This window comes from Parasteatoda tepidariorum, chromosome X1, assembly GCF_043381705.1.
Source record: "Parasteatoda tepidariorum isolate YZ-2023 chromosome X1, CAS_Ptep_4.0, whole genome shotgun sequence".
NCBI classification, from domain to species: Eukaryota; Metazoa; Arthropoda; class Arachnida; order Araneae; family Theridiidae; genus Parasteatoda; species Parasteatoda tepidariorum.
The window spans coordinates 24,805,393-24,821,110 of record NC_092214.1 but is presented as its reverse complement, the minus strand read 5'-3'; the positions used below and the strand labels follow the sequence as shown (position 1 = coordinate 24,821,110).

The 15,718-nt window shown below is 26.9% G+C and overlaps 1 protein-coding gene across 4 annotated transcripts in view; it reads left to right on the top strand.

The window, feature by feature from the left end:
- Positions 1–15,718, top strand: part of LOC107449700 (zinc finger protein rotund) — a 558,914-nt gene that overhangs the window by 127,600 nt on the left and 415,596 nt on the right. For all 4 annotated transcript variants that reach the window (XM_071187674.1, XM_071187673.1, XM_043043921.2 and 1 more), the window contains one exon: positions 10,939–11,032. In XM_071187674.1, the coding sequence (XP_071043775.1) occupies positions 11,011–11,032 (22 nt within the window). In that variant the 5' untranslated portion in view covers positions 10,939–11,010. The remainder of the gene's footprint in view (positions 1–10,938; positions 11,033–15,718) is intronic.

Sequence of the window (15,718 nt, the reverse complement as noted above, 5' to 3'; positions counted from 1 at the left end):
CAGTGATCAAGTTGAAAAAAAGTGCGATAATATGGTTCAACTTATGCACTTTATTAAGGAAGCAACAAATTTGTGCGGTATCATAGTTCAATACGCTTCAAAATTGCTAGCATTGTGCGCAATATAATGGTATTATTTTTCCTTAAAAATTTACTAAAGAAGAAATGCACTGAAATTTTAAGTAATGTTTCATTTACCCTCATGATAATGCCTGCAGATTTATTCTTGTTGTTTTGAGATTTATTCTTGTGTTTATTCTTGATTTATTCTCTGTATGTTTCGAGTTTTTGATCGGTTTATATCCGATTGAACATAAAATAATTTTTAACATTTATTATTATTATTCTATATAGTTCATTCTTTTGATTCTTAACATTAACGTGGAATAATTTAACGAACGCTTTTATTACGTATTTTTAAAAAGTATCTCGCTTTGTCATATTCGCTGAAATAAATTTTGTTTATTTGTTCGTGCAATTTTCTTTTGTCATACATGTAATAAAAATAAAAACAATATTTTTATCTTATTATAGTGCTAACAGTGATAGACAAGAACAACTACCATATTTAGGAGACCATTATTTTTAAACAAACGTTGGATTCCTTTTTACACAAATCCATTTCTCTAACACGGATTTTTTTTTTTAATTAAACAGAAACCTATGCAACGTAACTGACCGCTATGATAATCACTTTTTTTGGATTGGTAATGAGTCACTAGTTTCTAAATTTTCGTTTCGACATTCCCTGGAAAAGCAATTTGATTTTACTTAAAAAAAAAAAGAAGGAAGTAACAAAGTCAAGATAGTGCTCCCCTGTTGTGGGATGGATACCTCTGTTTACTGTTTTCTTTTTTTACATATTATTATTATTAAAATAAAAACAGAACAAATCTTACAGTGCCTCACTTTAGTCTCATTTCATAGTGTACCACAGTCAACATTGTGACCTCCAACATGAATATGTCAAACACCGTATCCCAAATCACCACTTGCGAGACTTACGCTTGTTTATTTAACACATTGCACATTTCTAGAATGTAATTCACCAATAGATAGGATGTATATTACCAGCACCCGTAGCTTTCCCAGTTTTAAGCACCAGAAATAAATTTCATGTTCAGAAGAATAGATTCATGGTTTAAATTTGTTATAACATTTCCCTTTAAATCACCAGAATGTTAAATTCCATAGAATTCCCATTAAACTTACCATAGGGTCATAAGTAGTCATGAGTTAGAGTCCCCTTGCCGTCAGGCTTACCGTGGGATGTTTTCGTGGTTTTCTTCTCCATGTAATGCAAATGCGGGTTAGTTCCACCAAAAAGTCAAATTTCTCCCAATACTTGATCCAGGAGTTCCTTTGTCTTCTGGATTGGGTTTAAAATCACAAGGCTACGGAGTTGAGCAATAAGAGTCGTAAACCCAAAAAGTGTGTCGTCTGCTTAACGACAGTTATAAAATAAATTAAAATTAATAAAAGTAACTACTTGTCTTCAAAAATTCAAGATGTTTTTTATATGGTAGAAATTCAATACAACTCTTGTTCTGTGTTCTAGCGCTTCCTAGCTACAAATTGAAGCAGTTACTAACTTATAAAAACAGAAATAATGAAGTATGATTTTTTCAGGATTTATCATTTACATTCAGGATATTGGTGAGAGGTTACATAACTTTCGGAGAATTCTATGAAACAAAATTTTTCTCTAAATGCAGAAAGATTCAATTTTTAAATAATAAAAATAAAGTAAACTATTATGGTGATTTCAGTCAGCTTTGTAAATAGTGAATGAACTAAAGTTTGTGAGTTTACGAACTATTACAAATATCGGGAGTTTAATTTAGGAACAACAAAAATACTTGTCTTCCACCGGCACGTTAGACTTCGAAAAATCAGTGGAAATCCTTTATATTCTTTCCTTTTCAAACAGTTTAAAGATCGTAATTCCTTTGCTATTATTATTCTCCAATTTTTGGAAAGAGGCATTGAGGCTTTTCCTGCATTTCCCGTTATTTTACGGATCAGAAAGTTCGATGAAAAGCATGGGTGAATCTCGCGAGGAGACTTTCATCCCCCTGTTTGTCTCTCACCCCCTACTGGCGATGCCAGGTGTCGGAAGTTCAAAACATGATCGAGCTTAAGATCTTTTCCTTTTCTCAAAGGTAGAAAAGGAGCTATTTTCCATGGAGATAAAAAAAAAAAAATACAAATACAAAAAATATCTTCTCCCTTCCAAAAACCCCCTTAAGTAAAGAAACCTTGGAAATAAAAACGAAATTGAAAGATTCCTCTTTTTTAGCCCCCCCTCGCTCCATAAGCGAAAGAAGAAAATTTCGAATAAAAAAAAATATTTTTGCCAACCCTTCCTGTGTTGGTGGAAGGTATGTGTCAACCTGTATGTTGCTCTTGAATTAATGTACTCTTTTTAACCCAATCCTTGAATCTTAACAATCATCTAAGTCGTTTTTGCACCCTTCCAATTTTGGGGCAGGGGGAATTTGGGTAATATAGACGAAACCCCAGTGTCATTTCCTACCATTGATTTCTGCTCACTTTTCAACTGGGGCAGTACCCTGGGTCTCCCAAATACTCCTCTTGATTACTTAATCGATACTCGTATTGAGGTACCTAAGATCCCTCCTCTCCAACACATCTATCCACGTTACACTACCACCCGTGCCCATTGCCCTCTCCGTGTTCTTTTTCTTCTCTTCCATTTTCTTTTCTCTTTTGCACAACCCCCGACACAAATATCCAGAATCCCTAACCTCTTCTCTACCACAGTGTTTTTCCCTTGGACTTTCATCATCCTGCGTCCCTTCTGGGGAAAAACCTGCACCCCCACTTCGACGATCTCCCCCAACTGCAATCAAACCTCCCATCTTGTTGCACCTTTGAACATGCATTGGGATGCTGTTGGAGGATGTGATTTATTTCTATACTATTCAATGAAAGTGTTGAATCAAGCATTTTTGCCAATAAATCTTTTTCTTTTGATTTTATTCATTTTTAAAAAATAAAGTTTGCCATTTGGAAATTTTATGAATTTCCAAATGTAATGTAGATTTTAAATAAAAAAATACTATAATCAACAATACCTAACTAACCAGAAAATAAACCAGGAAGCATATTTAATGCTGTAAAATTTTATTTCCAATGTATAGCAGCAGCGTAATTGCTTCACTAGCTACCATAATGAACCATATATACCTTTTATATTCCTTGTTGGACCATGTTGAACCATAATGCTGTTAAAATTTGCTGCAACGTTTTTAGGAGACCAACTTGAATCATATTTGCTAATTAATCATTATTGAACTTAATTACACTATAATATATCTTAAATTGAACCATGTTTCCTTTAAGGTTTTCAATGATTATCATAACAACAGTCTATGCACATTGAAGGTTATAAAGCTAAAGTTCAAAGCTTATGTGAAATTTTGAAAAATAAAGATTAATTTTGTTGCTACTCATTTTTTACCTGGAATATTCTTCTGGGAAAAATAATACCATTATATTTCCCAGAATATTTCATTTTTTTTTTCATTTTAAATAATTTAATCTTCATTCAAAATGGAATTTTCCCAAAATTCTTCTTTTGAAAAAAGGACTCCTTTAATTCATAATTTTAAAATAACGACTTCTTAAAAAATAACAACTTAAAAAAATTAATAAATGAAAAAAAAAAACAGTATTTTTATATTTATGGAATATAATGTTAGCAAGTAACCGTATAAATAACAGCAGTGGATCTAAACCAGGCAGTTACAACTCGATTCATGTCCTATGTGCCACTCTTAATTTCATTATTTTAGATTCAGAAAATTGTGAATAGATCGTTGAAAATTTCATGAAAATAGAACCTTTATTAAAAGTAGTGATTTTTTTACAAAATGAAATAATTAATGCCTTATTTTCTAAATTCATAAAATAGTGAGAAGATATTTCGTAATATCATAAAAACTTATTTTTATATCAAAAAAAAATCTGAAACCACAGCGAATTTTTTTTTAAAACCTTTTATTTGTGAGACATGAAGATAAAGCAAAACTACCAAGTTGTTAGCACAGAAACATGTTTGAAATTCTGATGTACTACGATAATTATTATATTTGATTTACTTTATTTAATTTTTTATTTACTACTAACTGTTTTATTTCAATGAAACTACTTTGTGTTATTAACTTGATGAAGTCAAAAACTAACTGAATTGTATTCAGCCATGCAAGAATATATTATTCGACACTGATCACCTTTTAATTTAACTATACGACATGAATACTTTTATCGTAGAATTACCCAAAACAATCTCATGAATACCTGTGATTTTATTGACCCTTCTTGGGGTGTTGAATTCATTTTTTTTTTTTTTTTTTGTGTTACATAACTAGTCTAGCAACAAATCAGTATTTAATTTTATATCCTGTATTTGTCGAACAAATGCGGTGAAATCCTCATTTTACTTTTAAGATCCAGACTGCCTCTTTATTTTATTACAAATATTTTTAAATGAATTAATTAAAATGTACATGCCCTTAATGATGATATTAAAAACTGAACGAAAAATTTTCTCAAACTATTGAATGTGAAGCTGTAATGATTTTTGGTTCCTTATTCTCCCTTTCTCGAACTTTCCATTTTTTTCTTGTTTATGTGTTCGATTTTTTTTTTCTTGAACAACACGACACGAAACTTGTTCGAATCTTATTTTCATCTTTTAATCAAAGAAGTTGCCCAAAGCGAGGACTTGAATGACCTATCGTGTGTGATCTTAATGACCGTCCCCGGGAGACTGTAACGAAAAGTTTCTAATTAAAACTAGTTTAATGAAAATCACTTTCTCTTCTTCTTAGAGTCTTCTAATACAAATCCAAGGTGGGAAAAAAATCTTTCCTATGTCTATTGCAGTGTTTTAATTTTAAGATTCTTAATCACTTTTTTTTTTGTCCCACCCCTTGCATTTTTAAGTATTTCAATTCCTTTGGAAGAAAACGTTCTAAACTCGAAAAGAGAAATAAAGAATCAAAGGAGAAAGAATTTCTATTGACCGTCTTCAAGTTAAAGTATAAGCATTCATTTTTAAATGAGATCACCCAAAAAACAAATCGTCCAAAATAAATAAAATTCGATTAAAAAATTCACCTAATTTTGGGGAAAACCCTTGTCAGAAATCTCTTTTTTTTAATCCTTTTTTTCTGTATTGGAAAGTTCTGTTTGTTCCCCCACCAAGAAGTTTGCCAAATCAATTGATAGGTTCTAGACGCTTCGTGTTTATTGTATTCCGTCTTAGTAGTCAATTAATTGCATCCAAGAGGTTTCTCGCTGCTTTTGGAAGGCGAATTTTACAAAGTTCATCTGCGTTAGAAACTCTCAACTATGTTTACTATTCATGAGTACTTGCTGGAGAAAAACTAAACCTCCCCTCGCTGTCACTTTACTTCAATGGCAATTCAATGGCTAAATAGGTTGGATTTTAATGAGAAACTTTTCGTAAACTGTGAGTGCTTTAAATGTTGAGAAGGAATTAAGCTGATAAAGTATTTATAGAATTTGTGACAATCTCTTTAATAGCTGCTACCTATAATTTCCATAATAATATAATATACATAATTACTTTAATAACTACTTGTTTTTGTTTATTTTAAATAAATGAAATTAGCCATAAATAAAACTAACTATTTTAAATAAATAAAGGAAAGAATGTGTGTTGGTTGATTTTGTGTAAATCCATTTTAATTTATTAACTGTTTGCAGATTTTGTTAGTTATATTTTGAATAAATAAATAAAATTTTTGAAATTAGTGAAGGAATTTAGCGGAGAGTATTAGGATTTTTTATGTCAATCCCTTTTACTTTAATGACTGTTACATATTGTGTGTGCTTATTTTTAATAAATTAATTAACTATTCTTATTTTAAAAAAATGAAGAAATTAGGCATCTAAAGTATTAGGTGATTTTGTGTTCTTCTTTTTTACTTTAACCGTTTAAATTTTTATTTACCTATTTATTTTTTGGTTTATATAAAGAAATATTTTTTTTTAAAAAAATACATCTCTTTCCACATAATTAACATTCAACATTGTTTATCTGTGATAACGTAAATTTCTTTTAAGTTCAAAACTTTTAAATCAATAGCTAAAATTTGTGTACTTCTAAAAAATTTCTACCAATTAATTTTGCTAATTATTTTTTTAAATGATTTTAACAGGATCAATTTCGAAGGGTGGACTAATATGTTAAATTAGAAAAAATGAGATAATTGCTTTAATTTATTATTTTTATTTCTTTTTTACTAGTCATTTCCAATTCCCCCCCCCTTAAAAATAAACAAATAAATAAATTTTGTATTGAATATTATTTCGACCTATTGATTGGCGTCTGGTTAAAAAAAAAAAAAGAGTTATAACAGTAACGTAAGCAGGATTGGTACGGTATTTACTGTGTGAGATTTTTACAGGTATTTACCATGGTTTTTACCTTCTTAGGAAAAACTTGTTTTTCCCATGGATTTTTCCATCTATAAATACATTGATAATAACATTTTCATCTTAATTTCTAATGTATGAATCATTGATATTCATTTCTGTTATTCTTCTGATTTTTGAACCTTTATTACTTAAAAAATTAATTTTTATACTTTTAGTTCATTTGAACAGATAATTATTTTTGAAACTTTCTATCTTAAAAAAGTGCATACAAAGTGAAATAAGTAAAAGAATTTTTCCTAATCAAATTTCATAAAAAATAAATGACTTAAGATTGGTAAGATAATCCTATTTACTGTACCCTTGTCACTACTGTTTATTTTTCAAAATTCCAATTATTCTTTTGTGAAAAGGAAAAACAAAATTATTATTAAAGTTATTTAATTATTTTTTCATAAAACTGCATACTTCTGCTTATTTGAGCTTTCCGGTTATTCAGTTATTTTTGGTATATAAATACAGCTGTGATAAAGTTATGGTATACAATGATAGAATGCAACAAGGTAATTTGTAAATATTTTAATTAATGATTATTTGCTCATATTGAAAATCTATGAGATATAGCAGTTTTATAAGTTTTTAATAGTGAGAAGAAGATTTGCTTCATCTGGTTTTGTGAATAATTAGTTTTACAATTTAGGTGATTGCTTACATCATATCATCTGTCCAATGGCTTGTTACTTGCTGTTATACATACATATCTACATGCATATTATAATTATTAATATTTTCTATAATATGGAAGTAATATATATTCCACACAATCAGTTTTAAATAATAAAACATTAAATCTGTAAATAAATAAACATGGGTTAATAGTATTTACCAGATTTATCCCATTTTCTCCATGGTTCTTACGGGTAAAAACACAAACCTGACATGTGAAAAATAGAAATAGTAGATTTATGTCATTTAGTTAAATGACTATATTAATATGAAAAATTGAATGTATGGAAAATTTAACATAATATATAAATAATACAATGAATGCACTTGTGACTATTTGAAAAATGAATATTTTTCTTCTTAAAAAAATTGACCTCGTTTTTAATCTAATCAAATATCCAAGATTTAAAAAAAAAATTTTTTTTACCTAAATGAAATGAAATGCATTTAAAAAAAATTTATTTTCCAAAAATGTTGCTAAAATATCATTTTTTTTTTATCGAAGTTGTTACAAGGAATAAAGAGAAAAAATAGTTTTTGAAGGGCTTTGTCTCAAAAGTGTTCAAGTTTAAAATAAATATAAAGAACATTGAAATTCAGAGATAGTATGGGAAACGAACTCAGTTCTTATTACAAACTTATTATTATTGTTATTTTAAGCTATCATTATTAAAATATTGAGCAGCAATTTTGAATTTTATTTAAAAAATTAAATAAAAAATACTTAAAAAAAATAAGAAATAAAAAAAAATTCATCGTTTTATTCAAATGCTGATCTCACTTCTTTTTCTGTTAACAATTTTTGATTCGATTTTTTATATCTAAACAATTAGTCAAGAAAAATTTTTATTACATCAAATGATATACATCGAAAAAATTTCTTACTAAAAGAAGTTATCAAAATTAAATTTTTTTAATCACACCTCATTTTTCCACAACACGTGAGAAATACTTTTTAGTACCCTGTATGAATAAATTAATTTTTTCTTACTTTGGATGAATTTTTTAAAAAATAGGATGAGCATTGTAAAAATAAACCACTAATTATTTATTTTTTGCTATTTTTAATATTGATAGACCTGAAAAAAGAGTGAATGTGTGAATCGCACTGTAACAGGTGACGTTGATGCATCACTTTCTGGAATTAGCTGTTACCGAAGTGTTACTATTTTTTTTCTCTTTTCTCTTTTAAATCTTTCTTCTATCTTGTGTTGTCATGTAAAAAGTAGGGGAAAAAACATATCAAATTTTATCCTTCTGTTTTGTAAGCATAAAAAGTAATGTTCTTGTCTCTGATACTAATATTCTGTTGTTGTTAAACTTTAGAAATGTATACCTGTTTTTATACACATATAATTTTTTTAATACTATTAAAATTATATGCTGCTTTAAAACTAAACATTTTTATTTATTTTAATGTCGGGGTGGGTTTTACATGCATTTAAAAGCCCATCTTTTAAATAATGTTTACTAAAATATTTGCATTTATGTTTTGTATACCTTTGCAGTAAGTTCGATTAAAAAATAGAGAAATGGGGTAATTTATTATTTTTATTTAAACTCACTAGGTTTTTCTGAACCTAGTAGTAAGTTTAAGTGCATTTTATGAAGTTTAAAGTTTTAGCTATAACTAGAAAGCATTTAATGTTTCTGGAAATATTTCTATTTATTTTTTTTTTAACAAAAAATCATTTTTATAATAGGAATGATTTTTTTTGGTAAAAAAAAAAAAAAAAATGTGAAAAATAGCGAATAAGTTGTTTCTTTTATTGCAAATTGCCAAAAAATTATTTTGATATCTAATGTGTTTCTAAACTAGTAGCTTTTTTAACAAATGCATACATATGTTTAGTTTATCGCATTGAAGTAGTACAATGTGTTTCATTCATAATTAATTTTAATAATTGATCGTTATTAAAAATTGCTGAATTACAATGTGATAAAAAACGCAATTAATGATATAGACATAGAAAAATAAATTCTTAAAATTAAGTTTAATATTTTTTTATACATGAAAAAAAAACATAGAAAAGGGTTAAATTTTTATCTTAAGTTTAATAAACATATCATTTTTAGTATTGCGGAGTTCCTTTAACCATTTGTAGCCAAATGTGATTGTTAGTTTCATTGAATGAAACTTACGCCGAAACTTTTGCTATAAATTAATTATAGCCCACGTTTATTATTTTCATAAATAATTTTTTTTAATTAAAAAATATTATGAAAACCTTTAGAATAAGAAAAATTAATTTTAATTGAAATCAATTTTTAAACAACATTCTATTAAGAAATTATAAAAATAAAATTTTGACAATATGAAAATACAACACGTCCATGTGGTTTATCAGATCGTTTTTTTACTAATAATGCTCCTGTAAAAAAAATGGGGAAAAAAGTAGTTTATTATGATAGCGAACTTTTTTTTTACTTTATCAGTCTGATAACATTTGAAATATATGAAAATCAGATAATTTATTCATAGATCGATACAAATTTTATTATATCATCGAAACCACATTAATCAGCGACATTATAGTCAGTGAATCTGAATATTGACACCTCGGCGCGTCTTTCTTCTATAAAATCGAATAAGAAAGTGAAGAGAAGGTTGTTTCTCTTATCTATATAAATATGCTCTTTCTAATCTTTCCGCATAACTAAATTGTGCCTCTGCGTTAATCGATGCTTCATAATTTGATCTGCTATTCAATGAATCGATTACCTATAAAATGGTCATGTACATTGTTCTTGTAAAATCTCCGATAAAAAATCGATTGATTTTTCCGCTCTCTGGTCCTTTGCAATTGTTGCAGCACTTTTTCTTGCAAGAAAAATCTCCAATTGTATTGATGTTTTTATGCACTGAAATAAACTGTTTAATGCTATGGCAAATTTACAAGTAGCCAATATATGAAGCATCAAATTGGCTATTTGTCAGTATTAAAATAATAACATCAATGATTAAGTTTAACTAAATTTAACCCTGCATTTGTATCGTGAGAGGATTTTATGTTCTAAATATTTATTTTATTGATCTTGAGCGTTGAACAAAGTAGTTTATTTCTTTTTAAAAGTAAACTTCTGTTGCTGACCATAGTTAAATGAAATTTCAAATCAGCTCTTAAGACAAAAATAGTTATTCAATTTCATCTACTTCTAGTTAATTTTTTTTAAACTTTTTTTCTATAATTTAAAAATAGAATAAATATAAGTGTTGAAAAAAATTACAAATTATTTTTTAAATTCTATCGCATTTATTAATTATAATTACTATTTGTTTACTGTTAATTTCAAGCAACGTAGTTTAACTTCGAAAAAAGCAATCTACCCGTTGATCTAAAAGTTATTAAAAGTGTCTTGATTTGTATGAATACCATCTCAGTAGAAATAATACTATTTAACTGACGTAAAGATATATTTTTTAATAAAGTTAGGCCAAATATATTCCTTTAAGTAATTTCCAAATTTGGCAAAACATTTTCCGAAATTCAGAAATTTCGATCCAAAATCTTCTCCCTCTCTTCAGCTGTAAAAATTTAAAAATAGGTTGAGTTGGTTTTCAAACAAAAGGTCTAATTTCTTTTATGATTGTGTTTTTTTAAAATCATTTTTGACTTTTTAATATTGCAAAATTTTGACAAGTGCTTTTTATTACTTTAACTGCATTTTTCCTATACAAATATAAATGCTCATATATATATNTATATATAATAATTATTTTATTTTATTGTTTTCTGATTAACTATACTTGATTATGTTTTCATTTGCTTAATTTGTTTTTCAGGAATTTTTTCTGCCTTAGTTCAAAAGAAGATTTACTATATTTCTTTTAGAGTAGACGTGGAAAATTACTCTTATGGTTCGAACAGGAAATCCTGGTAAGTTTTGCTGTTTTTGATTAATATTTTATAGTTCTGGTTAATAAAACCAAAATATGCTGTATTTGAATGATTCATTTAGTATTTTTCCCCCTCATATGGTAACAGTTTACCGGAAATTGTAGTTCTTATTATCACTTTTTAGTAAAACATATAAAATTAAAAAAGTAAATTTAAATGAATAAAGTTTTTTGTGTGCCCTGTCTTAAAGGATTCCCAGTGTTTAGACTCCAAACCTAATTGGTACTCATTTTATTGACCCTCAGCCACGGGGCGTCAGATTTTTCTACTTAAAAATATGTTATTAAATAAAAGATTAGTCGCACGCTTAATTTATTCAAAGGCAATAAAATATATGGAAACTAGACTTATTTTTAGCTCAAAGTATATTTGTTTTACTTACTACTAAGCTCTTCTAAATTAAATATATTAAGAGATTCGTCATTAGCATTCATCTTTGCTGTCAAATTGATCAAAAGAAATTATATTTGAAAAAGATCTTGTACACGTTTTCATAAAAAAAAAAAATTTTTTTTTTTCAAAAGAAAAATAGATTAAATATTTTACTTTTTTATTTACAGAATACATATTTTGTAACGGTTGATTATTTGCAATTTTGAAGAAGGATTCTTAAGTACTGATATTTCATTAAAAAACAATAACAGAAATAAATAAATAAATAAAAGTAATTTTTTTAATTTTGTTTGCCTTGTAAGCATTTTAATTAAATTTTTTTTCTTAATAAATATTTTTAATTTATTATTTTGTTTCTATAATTTATCTACTTGAGGATGATGCAACTATGCAAATCTTTGTGTTTTGAATCGTAATCAAATAAATTTGCATTAAATCAAATCAAATAGGTTTCTGATATGTAAAAGTTAATTTTTTTTTTTTAACTCAAAGTATATTTGTTCTACTTACTACTAAGCTTTTCTACATTAAATATATTAAAAGATTTGCTGTTAAGTTTTGTTGTTAATTATTTACTATTCTTATTTTTGTATTAATAAATATTATTAATTTATTATTTTGATTCTATAAGTTTATTTTGTTCTTTAATTTGAAGATAAGGCAACCATGCACACTTTTGTGTTTTGGATCGTAATCAAATAAAATTTTCATTAAATCAAATCAAATAAATATCAATTATTTATTTTTTTTGTTTTAACTCAACGTATATTTGTTCTACTTACTGCTAAGGTTTTCTAAATTTAATATATTAAGAGATTCGTTATTACCATTTATCTTTGCGGTCAAATTCATTAAAACAAGTTAATTTGAAAAAGATCTTGTACACATTTTCATAAAATAATTCATTAATATTTTTTTTCAAAAGAAAATATATTAAATTATTTTTTTTTATCTACCGAATACATATTTTGTAATAGTTGATTATTAGCAAAGCCGTAGGAGGATTTCTCAAGTAGTGTTCTCTAATTTAGCTCAGAATTTGTAATTTCAGCCATGAAGTGTTGTCTCTGTCCTTAAGACTACGGAATAATAAAAGCTTTTGAAGTCCTTTGGCAACAAACCAGCCTCCCGAAAACAAATCTCTTTTCACCACCGTTCATTTTTATCTCTTAAATGACACAATAAATGCTTAAGATCCACACATTCACTCATACGCACAATTTTCTCCAACTCTAGAAAAGGAATTGTCTAGTGGTTGCACAAAATGGGTGAACTCCCCGTCGGTAGAGATTTAAGCGTGTAAATTTCATTTTCTAGCGGTAGTAAATGCTTTAATTCCGTGACTTAACTTTTAGTGACTAGTGTTCCGAAGTGATTATTCGATGTCTCACGAATGCTTTTGTCTGCTTGATCCGTTAAGCGATGATTATTAGGGAGCTAAAGAAAATTAATGAGATTAAGGCATTTGATTTCCAACTTAAAATGACCTTTATAAACAAATACATTTTTAACATTTCTGGCCTTAAATGTTTTTCCATGTATCAGAAAAATATAATTTAAAAGCAAGTCTGTTTCTTTATATTTTGCCATTTAAAAACATTTGTTGGTTCGGCATTCAGAAAAATTAATTTTTAAACATTATTGCAATTTATTTTATTTATATTTATAACGCATTTAAAAATATTTTTAATTTAACTTTTTTAAAATAATTTTTCAACTTATCTGTAATTACTGTAAAACTGTAATTTTTGTCATTTTAAAGCTTTGATATAGTTTCAGAGTAAATTTTGTCGGAAACAACCGTAAGATAACTTATAGCTGGTTCCCCATATAAATGTATATTGAAAGATTATTCTAATTTCAACTATTAAAAATATTGTTGCACAAAAATTACTGTATCTTTAGTTTTTATTCTGGAAAGAGTTTTAATACCATTTTAGTAATTCATTTATTTGCTACCATCGGAAATTGCTCCATCTATAAGTTTTTGCTTCAGCATTGAAATATAAATCTGCTGAAGAAAAATTTTTCTTGTTATTTCAAAATGTTGGTAAATTACGGAAATAAGCATTATAAAATAAACTACTTAGAACTTAGTTACTTTCTAACACTTTTACTGTAAACAAAATATAGCTTTTTCATTAATATGTGTACACCTTTTGGCTCCGCTGTATGAATCTGCAAACGAACAAATTTGTTAGGCAAACTGTTTTTTAACATTACAACAAACTGTAGTTTTTAACATTTTAGAAATTTGATAAACTGGGAAAAAAAGTACTGAGTATATGATTTTTTTTTCTCCCTTCAATTTTGATTTAGTTAGACAAGTTAGTATATTAACGTATACTAACTTGTGAAACATTTTTTGGCAGTGTAGTATGAATTTGCTAAAAACAAACAAACAAAAAAACACTTATTAGTTAAATATAGTTGTTGTTCATGACTTTGCGGAGCGTTAAAAATCTAAATAAATAAAGTTCATTATTTCCCTTAAATTAAAACTAGATTTATTATTTTTTTCCTGACACTTTTACTGTGTACTCAGTTTTATATACTTCGTATATGAAATTTCTCAATTTAAATAATGAATAAAAATCGTGAAACTGCGAAAAACAAAATTGTTCAGTAAAAACAATTGTAGTTCCTATTATCCCAGAACGTCACATGTAAAATAATGTGATCATATCCTTAGAATTAAAACCAAACGTTCTTAAATTTTTTTTTCTGACACTTTTTTGTAAACACATTCTAGTGGCTACATCCTGGAATACGCACTATTTCAAAACACTATTTCGGCAATGGAATACGAATAAAGCAAAAAGCAAAACAGTCACGCTATGGTTGTTGTCATTCCAAAACCTTGATAAATTGGCAAAGAAATTGTATCACCATTTCAATTTTGGGCTCTTACTTATAATAAAAAGAATCTTTAAAAAAATGTCCTTTAGATTCCAAGAATGTATGCTTGTAAACAAGCGTAAAAGATGGAATAGAAGCTAGAGAAAGCACATCGACCCATTGATGATAGGTCATTGCCTTTGTGGGATCTGCTGTTAGGTAAAGAGGGGTTCTATTTAAAGCCTACAGTTTGTTTCTTTTCTGAGAACGGTCTGGGCCTGCACAACTGCTGCTCTCGGTTATTTTTTGTAAGGACGAAATGCTCGTCTCACTTTCGTCCTCTGGAACCTAAAAAATATTTTTTTTTTTTAAAAAATGGGGCCTCTATCATAAAAAGGGGTCTAAAAAAAGTGAGTGAAGATATAAATAAGCGGAACAAAAGTTGTGGTTAAAAAAAGTGCCTTCTGTTTTTCGCTAAAAGGATAGAGAGAAAAAAAAATTTAGTTCATTGAGTACAATTCTATTTTACCCTTCAAGTGAGGTTAATGCTTGGGAAATAAAATTATATTTTTATTCGGTTGATATTTTTTAAAAAAAATGTAATTTATTTTTTTGCCATTTTCTATTTTTGTTAAATTTTTAATAATTTTTTTAATTAATTTTTCATTTTGTATTAATGTTCTTTCTTTCATTCTTTTTTAATTTTAAAAATTTATGATCAGTTATTGTAATTAGTATTATACTCACAATCATAATGAAATTTATGATTGAAATTATAATTAAAAATTTATAATTAAAATTTTTTAATTTAGAATGTAAAATTAATTAATAATTGAAGCTTATTATTAAAACAGAGGCTTTAAAAGTTGTATTACGTGTTTTTTTTAATTTTAAAATTTTTTATTTTCAAAATTTCGTGTTTTTTTATTTTAAGAATTCATAAATAGAAGTCATTAAAAATCGATATTTTAATAGTTCATCATTATTTATTTTCATTACTTTTCATTTTTGTATTATTTTTGTAAATATTGCATTGCTTCGATTTTTTTTCAATTTAAAAATTAATTTTAATTATAATAACAATCATTTAACAGAAAGTACTTATGGTTGTTACAGTTGCATTTCTAAATAAATTAAGGAAAATCTAATTATATTTAAAAACTTTAATATTCTAAGAATTTCCTTGTTAATTCTTTTTAAAAATCTATTCGATTTCATTATAAGGACATCACTGTCAAACAAATCGAAACATAACAACAAATTGAAAGAAAAAATTTGAATTTAAACTGCTGCTTCAACAATCCACACTAAAGAGTCCTTTACTACCCACAAGAAGATAAAATAATTACAGTTTATTACCATAACCTCAAAACGAATAATGCGGCAAAAAAATTAACGTTTGTTCTCCCCCCCCCCTCTCTCTCTCTTTATATA